Source organism: Eumetopias jubatus, unplaced genomic scaffold, assembly GCF_037043125.1.
Source record: "Eumetopias jubatus isolate StellerSeaLion01/CBP00866 unplaced genomic scaffold, mEumJub1_p1.0 scaffold_15, whole genome shotgun sequence".
In the NCBI taxonomy this organism is placed as follows: Eukaryota; Metazoa; Chordata; class Mammalia; order Carnivora; family Otariidae; genus Eumetopias; species Eumetopias jubatus.
The window spans coordinates 90,541,559-90,558,084 of record NW_028274821.1 but is presented as its reverse complement, the minus strand read 5'-3'; the positions used below and the strand labels follow the sequence as shown (position 1 = coordinate 90,558,084).

The window sequence follows — 16,526 nt, the reverse complement described above, 5'->3', positions numbered from 1 at the left end:
CTAAATTAATGTCTTTCCGCGCCGCGTCTGCTCAAGTGTAAACTAGTCACCACTGCTGTGTTACTGCTTGTTTGCCTATATTCCAAAGGTAAAAATTAAAGGAATTTGATCCTGCCACAGGACGGAGTGGAGCATATGGTGGACGTGTAGGAGGAGAGCACGCTGTTCCTACCTGTCCTCAGCCCTGTACTCAAAGTGGGACGTGACACGCTGCCGAGCTCTGTGCAGACCCTGGCGAGCTCGTGGGCTCGGGAGGCAGCATCCCTAGAAGTGCCGCCAAGGAGGTGGTACGGCAAAGACCACCTCCCCTGCCATCCGGCTTTATAATTTGACGTTCCTAGCTTTCCTTATTTCTGTCAAGTGACTAGTGGTGGATTTGCGTTTTAAAGGTTGGGTATATCTGAAAATGAAATGTTCTGATTTTTGCTTCTAGGATTTAGACATTGTTTTCCTCAGTTAAAAACACAGCTGACTTTCTCTCTTTCTCTTTTTGGCAAATACATAATGTCACCTGTAAAAAGAAAATTTGCATCTCCTTTATGTTAGGCGTGTGAATGAAAAACAGTCTCCTTGAGATTCATTTTTGCTTCATAAAATCTTTGGATTGAGTTTGCTGAGCTTCATCTGAGATCCCTGATGGGGGAGGAAACCAAACGTGCCACCCCAGACCTCTCCACTGTCCTGTGTTGACAGATCTCATAAATAAAGGAATCCAGAAGCGGCAGGGGACATTTGCTGTCTGCCTGTTTAGAACTCTGGCCCTCACTAAAAAGCCAGCAAAGTCAGGTAGTTGGCGTGGAATCCTAGAAATCCACATGCAGAGCTTGGTTTCTGGAATCATCGGGTAACCTACTCATTCCCCTATTTCCCTAGCCTACTAAAGAGACAGGTTTTCCAAAAGCATTTTGAAACCTTCAAGGTGAAAGGTACAAGGGAGAGCAAATTATGATGTTACCTTTGTACTGAGGTCCCGCTTATTCATTTGCATTCTCCTGTCGAGAGTTACGATGATTATTGATTGAGGATTGGTTCCGAAGACATTGCCCACCCCCTCCTCATTAGCATATACTTAGCAGTGACCTCCAATCACACAGGACAGTGGATTTTTGCTTCATGCTGAATCTGAAGTAACTGGCTTTCAACCATACATACAGATTTAAAAAATAAGTATGTAAATGCAGAAATCTTTCCAGTGACTTGCTGTATACTTTTGACATGAAGTTTGCCATGTGTCTTCCACCATTTCAAAAAACATCAGGCAGTGGTGAAACATGAGTTTGCTTCCTCCTTCCTTCATCTTTTTACCCGTTTGTAGCGTTTATGCCTAAAGCCAAGGTTGTATCATGAAGCTATAAATCTAGAAGGGGACTGTGCGAGATGACGTGTGATGTCTTGGTCTGTTCCTTACCATCCAGGAAAGGTTGTTTCTTCAGCCATTTTAAAAAGCAACAGAATGGGAGGGGATGCCTGGCTGGCTCAGTTGGTTAAGCGTCTGACTCTTGATTTCGGCTCAGGTCATGATCTCAGGGTGGTGGGATTGAACCCCACGTTGGGGTCTATGCTGAGTGTAGAGCCTGCTTGTCCCTCTCCCTCTGCTTCTCCCCCGGTTCGCACACATGCATTCTCTCTCTCTCTCTCTCTCTCTCATAAATAAATAAAATCTTTTTTTAAAAAGATGAACAGAATGGTGTTGGGGGAGCACCTGGCTGGCTCAGTCAGTGCAGCACATGACTCTTGATCTTGGGGTTGTGAGTTTGAGCCCCACATTGGGTCTACATAGAGATTACTTAAAAAAATAAAATCTTAAAAAAAATCAACAGCATTTGGGCCTTGCTTTTAAGAAATACTTCTCATTCTTTCTGAGCTAGTTCACTTTTTAAGGCCTTGCCCTTATCTTACGGTCCTTTCTAGAGGTGGGAGAGAGCTGTTTGGTACTGAATTCCTAAAAGCCGCTCACACCCTTGAAAGATGGCAGTCTCCCGTCAACCCCCTTTCCCAGGAGCAAGTGGCCTTCCACACCCCCTTTTTTCACATACCGCTGCTCCAGTCTGCTTACTGTCCTTATTACTTACGACTGGGCCCCCTGTGGTTTTCCCTCCCTTCAGCTCCAAGTCTGAAACTGTACAAGACATTCTCTAAGGAAAACCTGACCGGTTTATCAGTACGATTATTCCCTGACTTTCATGACTGACACATTGGTGTTCACTTTTTAACAAATGGCACTGTGTTGTCTGCTATCTCTTGTGAGCCCCTGGTTTTGAACTGAAATCTTCATGCTGTGAGTAGAGAGTTACTCTCCCTCTTCCCCCAAGAGAACATAGCTTTTATATGTCCCTGATCTAATGGATATGTAATTTAATTTATCATATCCAATGGATATGAAATCCAATACAAAACCCTTAATAGATAGTTTTGCATCTCAGCTATTGTATTATACATCCCCAGTGTGATTGGGTGGTAAGCACAAATGCTGGTATGATTTTATTCTCAAAGGATGTGAGCCAGACCCAGCTCTGTTGGTGCTGTAGGTTGGCATCATCACAGTGAGCCTCCACTGGTGGGGAGAATTCATCCTGCTAAGAGAGGGCATTTCTGCAGAGCAGGCCCCTGATGTCCCCGTGAGAGTATTTGTAATTTCCCGGTCCTTAGTATGTGCCAGACACCATGCTAAGTATTTAATGTGTCGGTGATTATTAAACCTTAAGAGAGTTAAGTTCCATTTGGGCCAGAAAAAGAGAAGACTCTCTTTTAGAGGAATGTGTCCGGGAAAAAACGGAACTGACAGATTGCCTGGTATGTCTGACTGTAGTGAGAGAAGTTTTAGAGTCGGATAGAGAGTTCAGGGATAACATTGTAGTAGGCACATAGAAAACTAACCAAGTGAAAATCAAGGCAAAACAGAAAGTTGTGCAAATAAATGTATGTACTCATGAGCTCCTGTGTGGCTCTGCTACTTAAAATACACACAGAGATTTGGGGCACAGTCACTTGAGTGTCCAACTGTTGATTTCAGCTCGGGTCATGATCTCACGGTCATACAATCAAACCCTGCATTCAGCTTCATGCTGGGCATGGAGCCTGCTCAGGATTCTTTCTCTCTCTCAAAAAAAAATTTTTTTTTAATATATATGCAGAGATTTTAGAATGTACACACCAAATACTGACTTAAGCAAAAATTATGATATTACTTGAATTAGAGTCCAGCCAGGAAAATAGGAATTCAGGCATTTGAAACCAAGAGAATTTAATCCAGGGAATTGGTTATGTAGGTGATTGAGGTGAGAAGCCAAACAGGAGACAGCGAGGCTACCAGAGATGAGCAGCAACAGGAAGCTGTTGCTGTCCCTAGACCAGAAAGGCAGAGGGAGGAGCCTCTGCATCGGAGCCCAGTGGCCAAGATGGTGGCAGCTAAATTCTGATCTCCTATAGAAGAAAGTCACTAAGTCATGCTTAAAATGAAAAAGCATCCTAGCCACAGCAATAAGACAACAAAAAGAAAAGGTACCCAAATCAGTAAGGAAGAAGTAAAACTTTCACTATTTGCAGATGACATGATACTATATATAGAAAACCTGAAAGACTCCAGCAAAAAACTGCTAGAACTGATACACAAATTCAATAAAGTTGCAGGATACAAAATCAGTGTACAGAAATCTGTTGTATTTCCATATACCAGGAATGGAGCAGCAGAAAAAGAAATGAAGGCATCAATCCCATTTACAGTTGCACCAAAAACAGTAAGATACCTAGGAATAAACCTAGCTGAAGAGGGGAAACCCTATGTACTCTGAAAGCTATAAAACACTGATGAAAGAAATTGAAGATGACACCAAGAAGTGGAAAACCATTCCATGTTCATGGATTAGAAGAACAAATATTCTTAAAACATCTATACTACCTTAAGCAATCTACACATTTAATGCAACCCCTATCAAAATACCAACAGCATTTTTCACTGAACTAGAACAAACAATTCTAAAATGTATATGGAACCACAAAAGACCCCAAAAAGCCAAAGCAATCTTGAAAAAGAAGAGCAAAGCTAGAGGCATCACAATTCCAGACTTCAGGTTCTATTCCAAAGCCACAGTAATCAGAACAGTATGGTACTGGCACAAAAATAGACACGAAGATCAATGAAACAGAATAGAAAATTCAGAAATGAACCCACATTATAATGGTGAATTAATCTTCGACAAAGCAGGAAAGAATATCCAATGAGGAAAAGACTGTCTCTTCAACAAATGGTGTTGGGAAAACTGGACAGCGACATGCAAAAGAATGAAACGGGGACCATTCTCCTCACCATACACAAAAGTAAATTCAAAATGTATTAAAGACCTAAATGTGAGACCTGAAACCATAAAAGTCCTCGAAGAAAGCATAAACAGTAATTTCTTTGACATCAGCTGTCTTTTTTCTAGATAGGTCTCCTGAAGGAAGGAAGACCAAAGCAAAAATAAACTACTGGGACTACATCAAAATAAAAAGCTTCTGCACAATCAAAAGAAATAGTCAACAAAACTAAAAGGTAACCTATGGAATGGAAGAAGATATTTGCAAATGACATCCACTAAAGGGTGAGTAACCAAAATATATAGAGAACTTATAAACTCAACACCCAGAAAAGGAATAACCCAATTTAAAAATGGGCAGAAGACATTAATAGACATTTTTCCAGAGAAGACATACAGATGGCCAACAGACATATAAAAAGATGCTCAACATCACTGATCATCAGGGAAATACAAATCAAAACTACAATGAGATATCATCTCACATCTGTCAGAATGGCCAAAATCAATAACACAGGAAACAACAGGTGTTGGCGAGGATGTGGAGAAAGGGGAACCCTCTTGCACTGTTGGTGGGAATGTAAACTGGTGCAGCAACTCTGGAAAACAGTATGGAGGTCCCTCAGAAAGTTAAAAATAGAACTATCCTATAATCCAGTAATCTCACTACTAAGTATTTACCCAAAGAATATAAAAATACTAATTCAAAGGAATACATGCACCCCAATGTTTGTAGCAGCATTATTTACAATAGCCAAATTTATGGAAGCAGCCCAAGTATCCATCAGTTGATGAACAGATAAAGAATGGTTAAAGGAAAAAATGCACGTATGCACACACACACAGGAATATTATTCAGATGTAAAAAAGAATGAAATCTTGCCATTTGCAGCTACATGAATGAAGCTAGAGAGTATTATGCCAAGTGAAGTAAGCCAGAGAAAGACAAATACCATATGATTTCACTTAAATGTGGAATTTAAGAAATAAAACAAATGAGCAAAGGGGGGGTGGGAAGAGAGGAGAACAAACCAAAAAAAAAAAAAAGACTGCTAACTATAGAGAATACACTGCTGGTCACCAGAGGGGAGATGGATGGGGGGATGGGTGAAATAGGTGGTGGGGATTCAGGAATGTTCTTGTTGTGAGGAGCACCGGATGTTGTACAGAATTGTTGGATCACTATATTGTACAACTGAAAGTGATATTACACTGTATGTTAACTAACCAGAATTTAAATAAAAGCTTAAAAAAATGAAATGAAAAAGCAAGAACTAGCATTAGAAACATATCATGTGGAAATATGGAGGTAAATACCAGAAGAAAGCCTAAAAACTGGTTGGCCCTGAAAGGCAAAAGGAGGAATGAGGGAGTAGTATTTTTTGTAAAAAGACATGAATCCCATTTGCCTTCTTGACTATATTGCTATATTGCATTGATAAACAGCTGAAGAGAGAAGTCTTTAGTACACTGTAGATTTGTGTTTCTTTGACTAAGGTTCCAGTTCATATGTGTGCATTTCTTTTTCCCACTTAGGTATGTTGATGATGTGATCAGCCGCATTGACAGGATGTTTCCTGAAATGTCCATCCACTTATCCAGGCCCAATGGCACATCAGCAATGCTTCTGGTAAGTTTTGCTTGACCTGTCTGTAGGACCATGTGGAAGAACACTAGCCTCAAGATTGTCTCTGGCTCTGTGTCGTAGGATCTAAAGAATGGAGACTAAATCCCGGTTTGATGGTGAATAGCATATTTCTTTTCACTGGTATCCTGTAGTTTCAAAATTCTGCACATTGAAACTTGGCTTTTGAACGAAATTGCAGAGCCCATATAAGAATGACCTAGAGAGGAAATATACTGTAAAACCATTCCACCTGTAAGTCAGTTCAGGATGTTTTGGTGAATCTTTTATATTGTCTCAAAGAAATGCCCAACTATTGGATCCTGCTAAGAAAAACACCATTTTAAAATAGAACCAGGTTCAGGGTGCCTGGGTGGTTTAGTCGGTTGAGCATCCGACTCTTGATTTCGGCTCAGGTCATGATCTCATGGGTCGTGAGATGGAGTCCAGTGTCGGGTTCCACACTCAGCACAGAGTCTGCTTGAGATTCTCTCTCTCCCTCTGCCCCTCCCCTGCTCACTCGTGCCCCCCCCCCGTAAATAAAGAAATAAAATTAAAAAAAAATAGAACCAGGTTCTGTGGAAAATCGCCTATAAAATCCATTATGTATTTGAAGAAGTGTTCTGAGACTTTATCGCTGATGATTTCCAATTTTGTTGTTTCTGATTTTGAGTTGCTCTGAGCATGTTGGCCTCACATCCTCACCGCTGATGTTTGCATTTGCATGAATTCACCAAAGACAGGTGTGATTGGGAAATATAGTGGAATAGAAATGCTAAGTTTTATTAGTAATTAGAAAGGCATAGAGGCCTCAGGGATGTGAAGCTTTTCCAGCACTCTGTGATAATGTGTGCTTGAAGAATACTTCTCTGAACACAGATTTTGAGGACCCACCACATTTTACAAAAAGCAGAATTAATCGAATCAAGAGTGATGGTTCTTCATGGGCATCAGGGAGGTGAGCTTCAGGATTGAGTGTTTTTTGTGTCTTGTCAGCTGTTGCTGCTTTGGGGCCTCTTGTGAACTCCCTATACTTTAGCGTTTTACTTTTGCAGAATCTTATAAAGGGCCAGTCACCCAGGATGAGCTACGATTCCCTCCAGCTGTTCACCTGAGGAGAACAGGCTTGCTGTGTGCGTGCATGTGTGGTTTTCTCTTAAGAAAGGAAGAGATGTGGGCTTATTAAATGGGTGCTGTTTCTTTTGTGAGAAAAAATTAGTGCACATTGGGTATCGTGCTACTTTAAATTCTTTCCGTTAAAAAGTACAGTGAATGAGTTAATACAGCGTTCTTTTAATAGAAAAAGAAAACAATTTGTATCTGTCTACAAAACATGCACTATCTTTTGCCTCAGTTAAATGTAGAAATTGTCTAAATTTTAAGATCCTCCAGGCCCAGCAGCTAAAACATAAATCCTGCTTTCAGCATACCTGACAGGAACCAAGGAGTTAATGAAGATAAAAATGAGAGCATCCTCAGTGAAATAGGTTTGTTCAAATTATTTCTGGGTCATTGAGCTTCCATTTCATGATGGAGGTAGGGATTTGGCATTGAAGGGAATGAGCAGAGGGAACAGGATCATAGGTAAACAGGTCTAAGATATTAGAGTTACTTCCACCTGAGAAAGCGGGCTTTTATTTCATGATGACCTGTCAGCCCTGTCTGCTTTCCCATGGAGCAGCTGTTTTAACCGATGAGGGAGTTTAGGGGCTTAATTCAGGGAAAGAACCCCATTTTATATATGCATTTTTACCCCCATGCGTGGCTAATTCAGAACACTATATGCGTCTAGCCTAGCTGTTACCTTCCTTAGGTGACACAGGAATTCACATAAGGTGGTGCATATTTATAGGAATAGCAGTAGGAGATCTGATTCAGAATCAGATTGCTGGGTGGGTAATCATACTTTTAACAAAACTGCTTGATTTGGCTTTTACTTTTACAAGATGACATTTTATTAGGTTGCAGACCTCTGGCCCATTTGCTGCTGCCACCCAGACACCTTCTCTGAGGCTGAAGGGAATGCTCACCCCGCAGAGGAGCAGGACCAGCACCTCCCTTACTGCCCTTGCTTGGCAGCTGCTCCCCATGACCTCAGTGGAGAATGTTTGGGACCTGCACCGTAGGCAGTGAGGGCACCCCACGGGAGGTGTAGGCAAGAGTTGGAAGTGTTGTTTTCTGGAGATGAGTCTGGAATGGATTGTATACATCTGGAGTACAGTGTATTCTGGAAAGCTTCAGGAGATGAGCGAGACTGACCAGGACAGACCGTTAAGGCTGGTGAAGCAGGACACACACGAGCAGTCTCTGCTGACATCTCCTTTTATGTGCCTTGAACAAGGCGCACATTGCACCTGTGCTTTTTAATAAAATGACATCTCCTGAGTCAGCCAGGCTTCCTTGAGTGCAGTCAACAGAACCCTGCTCTGATTAACTTAAGCAAGAAAAGGGTTCGGTTTTTGTCTTTGTTTTGCTTTCTAATGATGCTGGATGCTCACAGACTGGAAGGTAGAGGTGATCTGCCACTCGGGACAAAAACCAGGATAGCTCCAGGGGCGTCCAGAGCAGGATGACGGTCCTTTGGGGACACTCTGGGGGCCCAGAAACGCTCCAGTTAATCTGTGCAGCATGATTATCTGCGATCAGCACGTTCTGTTGACTTGTTATAGAGCTCTTCCAGTTTGGGTGTATGAGTATCGGCTTGGGGTGGGGGGATATCTTTGTGCACATACGTAGTAAAACGACGTAAAGTCACCGAACTCCAGAGCGTTCTGTGAACAAAAGGCAGGTGCGGTGATCCATTCTGACCCCCACCCCCACCCCCACCAAGCCGGGAAGCAGCAGCAGAGTGCCTCAGATGTACAAAGATCTGTAACTGGGAGCCACAGTCTAACATCGGTGTAGAAGGGGAAAAGGGAGGCTGTAATTTGGTACTTTTCTAGGGGATTGGGGCCAGCTTGGCTCATCGAAAGAAAAACCAACCTTTCTTTGTTGGCTGGAGGCATCAGGGCTTCAGAATCCATCAGAACCATTAGGAGTGCCCATCTTCCGGCCTGGGCACTGCGTTTGACTTGAAGCATATACACGTATCCCTTTCACATGTGCGGACCCCCAGATAGTGCATGCGTGGGAGGGGGAGCTAGAGGAGGGAAGGGAGGACCAGTAGGTGCTCAGGGAGTGTTTGTTGCATAAGTATGTGAATGACAGATAAAATCATGCTACTCTCCCATAGATATCAGTTTGTCCATGTTGGCTGCAGTGGGACCCGCTGTTCAGGGAAGAGGCAGTCAGCATTGGTACTAGTCTGATTCCAGAGCTGTCAGAACAGTTTTCGCCTTAACTTCTGGCATCTTTGTGAGCCTTAGGTAATTAGCTGTATCCTGTAAACACCAAGTCCTAGCTGATAGGAAGTATAAAGTTTCAGCCTCTTACATAATCTTTAAATACACTGTGGCTGGCTCTCTGCTCTGTTGAGGGGTGGAGGGGACCGTTTTGGTCTTGTGTAAGTTAATAACTCATGATATAATAAATCCTGTTTCCGTTCTTTGAAGGGATGAGCTCAGCCATCCAAAAATAAATCTAGCTATGTTGATATTTAGTTTCAGTTAATCTACCACCTAACATCCCATTATTAATTTTCTTCAAACAGTCAAAATATTGTAAGAGCTTAACTGAGTCAGAGACTAGAACAAGCAGCTGGCTTCTTTCGGCATTTAAAATATTAATCTACAATTTTTGACTGATTCACTAGGTGTACAAATGTAGAAAAGAAGAAAAAGATGAAGCCTCAACCATGATATTTGAAATATACCTTGAGATTTTATAATCTTTATGTTATATGATTTATAAGAGAGAAAACTCATTTATCAATCTTTCTAAATATAATTTTAACTAACCTCTAATCTCTTTAACATATTCATGCCTTGCTTTTGAATGACACATCTTTTTTCAACCGTTCAGACGCATTATCTCATTTTGCCCCATCAAAAGCTCTCGCAGTGGGAAAGACTGTTGAACAGCTTAACTATTCTGGGCTTCAATTTTTTCACTGGGTTCCATAGTTCTCAAACTATAGTAGACCCAAGAATCACCAGTCTAGTGTGTGGGAAATGCACATCCCTGGCAGACAGCACAGAAATTCCAATTCTGTGGCTCCAGGATAGAGCCCAAGAGTCACATCTCACAGGTGCCCCACCGAAGCCTCAGGTAATCTGTGCAGCACGTTTTGAGAACCAGTATTACAACCCTTTGTACCCTTGAAGTTCCAGTGAAGTCCAGTCTGTTTGATAAGTCCCAGCTCTGGTGTCAGACTGTTTCATGAGCTAGGTTCCTAAAGCATTTATTCATTCCCTCAGTAAATACTCTGAGCACCAGGAGAGAAAAGCATGGTTGTGGATGCTGCTCAGCATTGACTGAGGTCCATGCACTCGTGGAGGCTGTGTTGTGGAATGGGAAATGGACAGGACACCAGCTAGTTGTTGCATGATATGATGGCAGATGAGAAGGCTAAGGGGGAAGGAAGCAGGGCAGGGGCTGGGGGGAGAGAGAGGTGCCATGGGAGTGGGGCTGGGGGTCAGGGGAGCCCTGTATGAGTAGGCACCTGCCGGAAGTGGGCCAAGGTGCTCATGGGTCCGGGAGGGGCAGCACAGGTACAAACGACCCTAGCGGGATGACAGTGGGTGTGTTCGGATAAAACCAAGGCGGCGAGGGTGGCTGGAGTGCCGGGATCCAGGGGAGGAGATGAGGCCGCGGAAGCCACGCCGCGGTAGACCAGACTCACAGACCGTGTGGAGGGCTGGGGTCTTTTAAATTTTATCTTAACCTTAGGTGTGGATCATGATCCTTGATTCATGACACACTTGTCATCATTGATCTAGGCATGGCCCTTTCATATTTCTTTAATAATATAGTGAACATTTGTGAACCTACCACCCAACCCCAGAGCTAGAATTTATCTGCAGCCTGTACACCCAGGGAGCAGCCCCTCCGTCCCCTGCCTCTGCCCCATAGGGAGCTGTCAGCCCTCGCTTCATGCTTCGTTTGCTTCCCTGCCCTGCTACGAAGGAAGCTTTAACACGTATGTATCTATTCTTAAATAATGTATTCTTTAATTTTACCTGTTGTAATTAATATTTTTAAAAGATATCATATGTTGTCTTCAGGGACTTAATTTTTTCACTCAACATTTTTTTTACTTGGTATCATTAAAATAGTTGGTTTAGCTATACCTTATTCATTTTGTTAATATGAAATATTCCATTATATGAATATATACTAATTTAGTTATCCTTTTTTCTATTAGTGGTCACTGATTTGTTCCTGGTTTTGGTTTTTATACTATAAACAGTCTACTTTGAACATTCTCGTTCATACCCTTGGGACCCTGGGCTGAAGTTTTTCCCAGAGCTTCTCCTAGGAGCAGAGTGCTCGGTTTATGGCGGTGGTTCTCAGCCGGGGTGATTTTTGCCTCCCAAGGGACATTTGGTAAAGTCTAGAAACGTTTTTACTTCTCACAACTCGGGGGGGCGGTAGTGCTACTGGCATGTAGGGGGTAGAGCCCAGAACCACTGCTAGCCATCTTACAGTGAGCAGGGCAGCCCCCACCTCAAAGGGTCATCCAGCCCAAAATCAAAGTGCCAAAGCAGAGAAAGCCTGAGTTAGGGCACCCAGACTGCCTGGGAAAACGCCAAAGGGTTTTCCTAGATGGTTGCACTCATTTACACCGACCAACAATTCCAAAGTAGTAAAACATGTCTTTCCCAGACATACAAAGATTCAGGTGGTGACTTTGGTTAAACTTCAGATTTCTGAAGATCATCCGGTGCTGAAGTTCTGTGACTCCCAGCAGTCGCTTTAGGAAACTACACCTGTGTGTGAGCTTTTTTGTCACAGCACAGAACATTATTGGAATTCTTCATTAAATGCTTTTTTTATGCCGTTTTATAAGATTTATTTAAAAATCCAGTCAAGAAATGGGCAGAAGACATGAAAAGACATTTTCCCAAAGAAGACATACAAATGGCTAAGAGACACATGAAAAAATGCTCAACATCACTCGGCATCAGGGAAATACAAATCAAAACCACAATGAGATACTACCTCACACCAGTCAGAATGGCTAAAATGAACAAGTCAGGAAACAACAGATGTTGGTGAGGATGCACAGAAAGGGGAACTCTCTTACACTGTTGGTGGGAATGCAAGCTGGTATATCCACTCTGGAAAATAGCATGGAGTTTCCTCCAAAAGTTAAAAAAGAATTACCCTACGACCCAGCAATTGCACTACTAGGTATTTATCCAAAGGATGCAAACACTGATTCGAAGGGGCACATATGCCCCAATGTTTATAGCAGCAACGTCCACATAGCCAAACTATGTTAAGAGCCCAGGTGTCCATCAACAGATGAATGGATAAAGAAAGATGTGGTATGTGTGTATATATGTGTGTGTGTGTGTGTATAGTGGAATATTACTCAGCCATCAGAAAGAATGAAATCTTACCATTTGCAATGATGTGGACGGAATAGAGGGTATTATGCTAAGCAAAATAAGCCAGTCAGAGAAAGACAGATACCATATGATTTCACTCATATGTGGAACTTCAGAAACAAAACAGATGAACATGGTGGGGGAAGGGAAGGAAAAATAAAATAGGAGAAAAACAGAGGGAGGCAAACTGTAAGAGACTCTTAACTCTAGGAAAGAAACTGAGGGTTGCTGGAGGAGAGGTGGATGGGGGCAAGGGGTAACTGAGTGATGGGCATTAAGGAGGGCACTTGATATTATGAGCACTGGATGTTATAAAGACTGATGAATCACTAAATTCTACCTCTGAAACTAATAATACACTATATGTTAACTAAATTAAATTAAAAAAATATTTTAAATCCATTTTTATAGTTCTACTTCATTTTGGACACATCAAAATCGGTTTACCAAACCTGTTTCCAAAAGACACTTGTTTCCAGAGATCAAATCCATTCTTTGTGGCAGCAGCTCCCGATAATGGTTTGGCAACAAGGGGTCAGAGAGACCCTTCCAGGAAGTCTAAAGTCAGAACGATTTTTATGGCAATACTAAAACATCGCTCTCCTTTCTTACTCCTGTTTACTCACACATTCACAGTGGAGTTTTCCAGAACCTCTACACATAAGATGATGTCATCACACTGACACCTATTGATTGGCTCCAGTAGTCTTCAAACATTTCTGTTTTACTTTTAATATGGTAAATATTAGTAGCTGTATCCCACAGAAACAGAAGTTCCTTGGGGTCCTCAGTAATTTTCAAGAGTGTAGAGAAGTCCCAAGACCAAAATGTTTGAGAACTGCTACTTCAGGGAGAAGTATATTCAACTATCAAGCATATTCAAAGCAGTATATCAAACTAAATTTCAGAAAGGTGGTTCCAGAAATGTTTGTTGCAATGGCATTGATATGAATGGAAATTTATTAGTGATAAAAAAACTTTAAGGTTTGAAAAAAAAAGTCAAAAAGTATAAGGCAAAGGGATGGGAGACATTATACAGGACAGCTCTGTTTCTTCAACAGAGTCAGTGACGGGGAAAAAACAGGGAGGACAGAATGCTGAAAAGGTTCAACAGCAGTATGTGCAGTGTGGAACTTGTTTGGATCCTGATTCAACAAACCAACTGTAAGAGAAGATTTTCTTAAGCAATCCAAGTGATCTGCACATGGTCTACATTTCAACTGATACCAAGGAACTTGGGGTGATTTTGTTAGGTGTGATAATGACCTCACAGTCGTGAAACAAAAGGCCTGTGTTTTAGAGGTGGATACTGAAGTTTGTAGAGCTGACACAACTTGATATAAGAGGTATGCTTTAAAATATTGCAACAGAAGAAGGGAGGGATAGATAAAGCAGGTGCGGCAAAATCTTGATCATTTTTTAATCTGGGTAGTTATTAAGCAGGCTCTCTTCCTTTGTGTCTGAACATGTTCACAATCAGAAACACTGGATGGCCGTCTAAATGCAATTCTCTGCACAAATTCTCCAAACAATACAGAAAAACAAAAATGCAAATACAGAAACCACACAGTAAGCACAACTAGAAGACCAAGAATGCCCACACTCTAAACTATGTGTGATTAAAAAAAAAAAAAGAAAGAAAAGAAAATGCAAACAAATCCTAGTGTGCTATATCACTTGTGTACTCACTGTTAAGCTTTGCTGAGGGGAAAATGCCTTACAGAAGAGGACATACTGTGTAGTTGCATTACATGAAGTTCTAGAACAGGCTAAGATTAAGGTGGATAGAAGCAGAACAGTATTCCCCTGGGAGGGATGGGGTGGGCATCGACTGGGAAGGGCATGAAGGAACATTCTGTGGTGGGGCAAATGTTCTTTATCTTCATAGAGATGTGATTTCTGTGGCTGTATGCACTTTTCAGAATTCAGAGACTGATACACTAAAGATATATACACTTCACTGTAGGCCAATTTTACCTCACATTTTAAATAAATGTTAAACTCTACTTAAAGATGTGCTTGCCTACATGTTTAGGGATGAAGTATACTAATGACTGCAACTTTCAGATGCATCAAAGAAAATAAGATGGGTTGATAAATGAATAGATAGATGAATCTGTGATAGATGGATGAATCTGTGATACAGCAAGGAGAATGAAATGACAATTATAGAATCTAGCTCATGGGAATATGGATGTTCACTCTACAGTTCTTCCGACTTTTTAGGTATTTGAAATTTTTCATAATGAAATGTTGAGCAAATAAACACCTCAAGTGAAGACATGCTGCACCCCGAAGGAAACAAACACCACAAAGCAGAAGAAGACTATGTAATATGGTACTCCGAACTGGTTTTAATATCCTCAAGCATTTGGGGAAAAAGACTTTTTAAAAAGTCCTTGAATCAGAAATTAAGAACAGAAATGAAATGAAAAGGATTTAGTATACTTGGGAGAAATGATAAAACTGTCTCAGAAATTAAGACTAAATTTCAAGATGTTTGAGGAAGAAGATAATCACATGAAGTTTAATAGAGAACATGGAGGAAAGGCAGGGAAACAACCGGAAGAAAGACAGACACCAAAACAAAGAAGCAGACTGGGTTGGAGGGGAAGTGGTTGAAGTGAGAGGCAGGCAAAGAAGAAACAACATGTATATAATCAGAGCCTGTGGAGAAGAAAAATGAAAGAACAGAACAAATGGTCTCAATATGTAAGACTGTAAGAAAATTTCTAAGTTAAAAAAGGGCTGAATCTGCACATCAAAAGGGCTCACCAGATGCTTAGGAAAATTGACCAGCAACAGTCAAGTCTAAGACACATTCTAGTAATGCTGGCAGACTTCAAAGAGGAAAAAATCCTCAAAGCTTCTAAGCAAAAAAAAAAAAAAAAAAAATCCAATAACTTACAAGGCAAAAGAATTAGACTGGCATCAGATGTCTCAAAAACAATACATAAAGCAAAGCAGTGGAGCAACATTTTCAAAGAAAGTGTGAATCAAGGATATATGTGTCTTTCAAGTAGCAAGGCCCGGAAAAACCATTGTAAACATACGAGAATTCTCTGCCGGTCAGCCCATCTTGTGGAATCTGCCAGAGGATGAACTACATCCACCCACGAGCTGAGTGGGGAGCCCAAGCCTAAGGACTGACAGTGAGCATGAGATGTGTTCAGTTGTTGATGCAAGACTCTTTGTATGTGTGATAGATGAGCATGGAAGGACACCATTAAAAATTGATAAACGAGATGCTATCTAAGAAAAATGGGAGTCTACAGGCATTAAAATGTATAGGTACAAAGTAAGCAGACTGGGTCAGCATGAGAACAAAAATATAAGCCTTCCTGAATACAATCCATCAATCAATAACTGAGTGAGCAAGCAAAGACAACATCACTCAGGGAAGGAAGCATCAGAGAGATAGTACACATGATAACTATGTAATTATGTGACTAAGTCGAGACCGTATATATCAGTAAATATGAATGAATTTAATGCAATCATTAAAAGATTTTTTTTTCAGTTGATATTCAAGTTCATATGGAAGAGAGGATAGGAAGACACCAAAAAAGAACTTGTCTCTTGAGCATTGAAACATACTCTAAAGCTTCTCTAATTAAAACTGTGTGGTATTGGCTTATCCGTAGACAAACAGGCTAGTAGAATAAAATAGGCAAGAGGTAGAATCAACTATGTATGAAACTTTAGCATAAGATAAGGGTAGCATCTCAAATCGACAGGGCTTCAGTCATAGAAAGGAAAAAGCTTTTAGGTGGCCAAAAACATCATAGTGAAGTCAAGGCAACCGGCAGTCTGGGAGGAAATATTTGCAACATATATCATAGATACGGAGCTAACATCCCTAAGGTCATTTTTTAAATCTTAAAAAATAAAGGGGAAAAGACCCAAAATGGGGTAGAAAATGGGGGAGGGGAGACAGACAATTCATGCCCCCCCCAAAAGGCAGGAAAAGATATTCACCCTCCCATCAGCAAATTAAAACCTCACTGAGGTGCCATTTCTCACTATCAGACTGGCAAAAATTAAAAAAGTATCACAACACATTCTCTTGGTAAGCCCCCAAGGAAACACACACCACCATACGTTGCTGGTGGGAAC

The 16,526-nt window shown here is 41.3% G+C and overlaps 1 protein-coding gene across 1 annotated transcript in view; it reads left to right on the top strand.

The window, feature by feature from the left end:
* Window positions 1-16,526, top strand: part of MED27 (mediator complex subunit 27) — a 201,931-nt gene that overhangs the window by 123,965 nt on the left and 61,440 nt on the right. Inside the window, exon 4 of the mRNA XM_028090530.1 lies at window positions 5,832-5,925. Within this exon, the coding sequence (XP_027946331.1) occupies window positions 5,832-5,925 (94 nt within the window). The remainder of the gene's footprint in view (window positions 1-5,831; window positions 5,926-16,526) is intronic.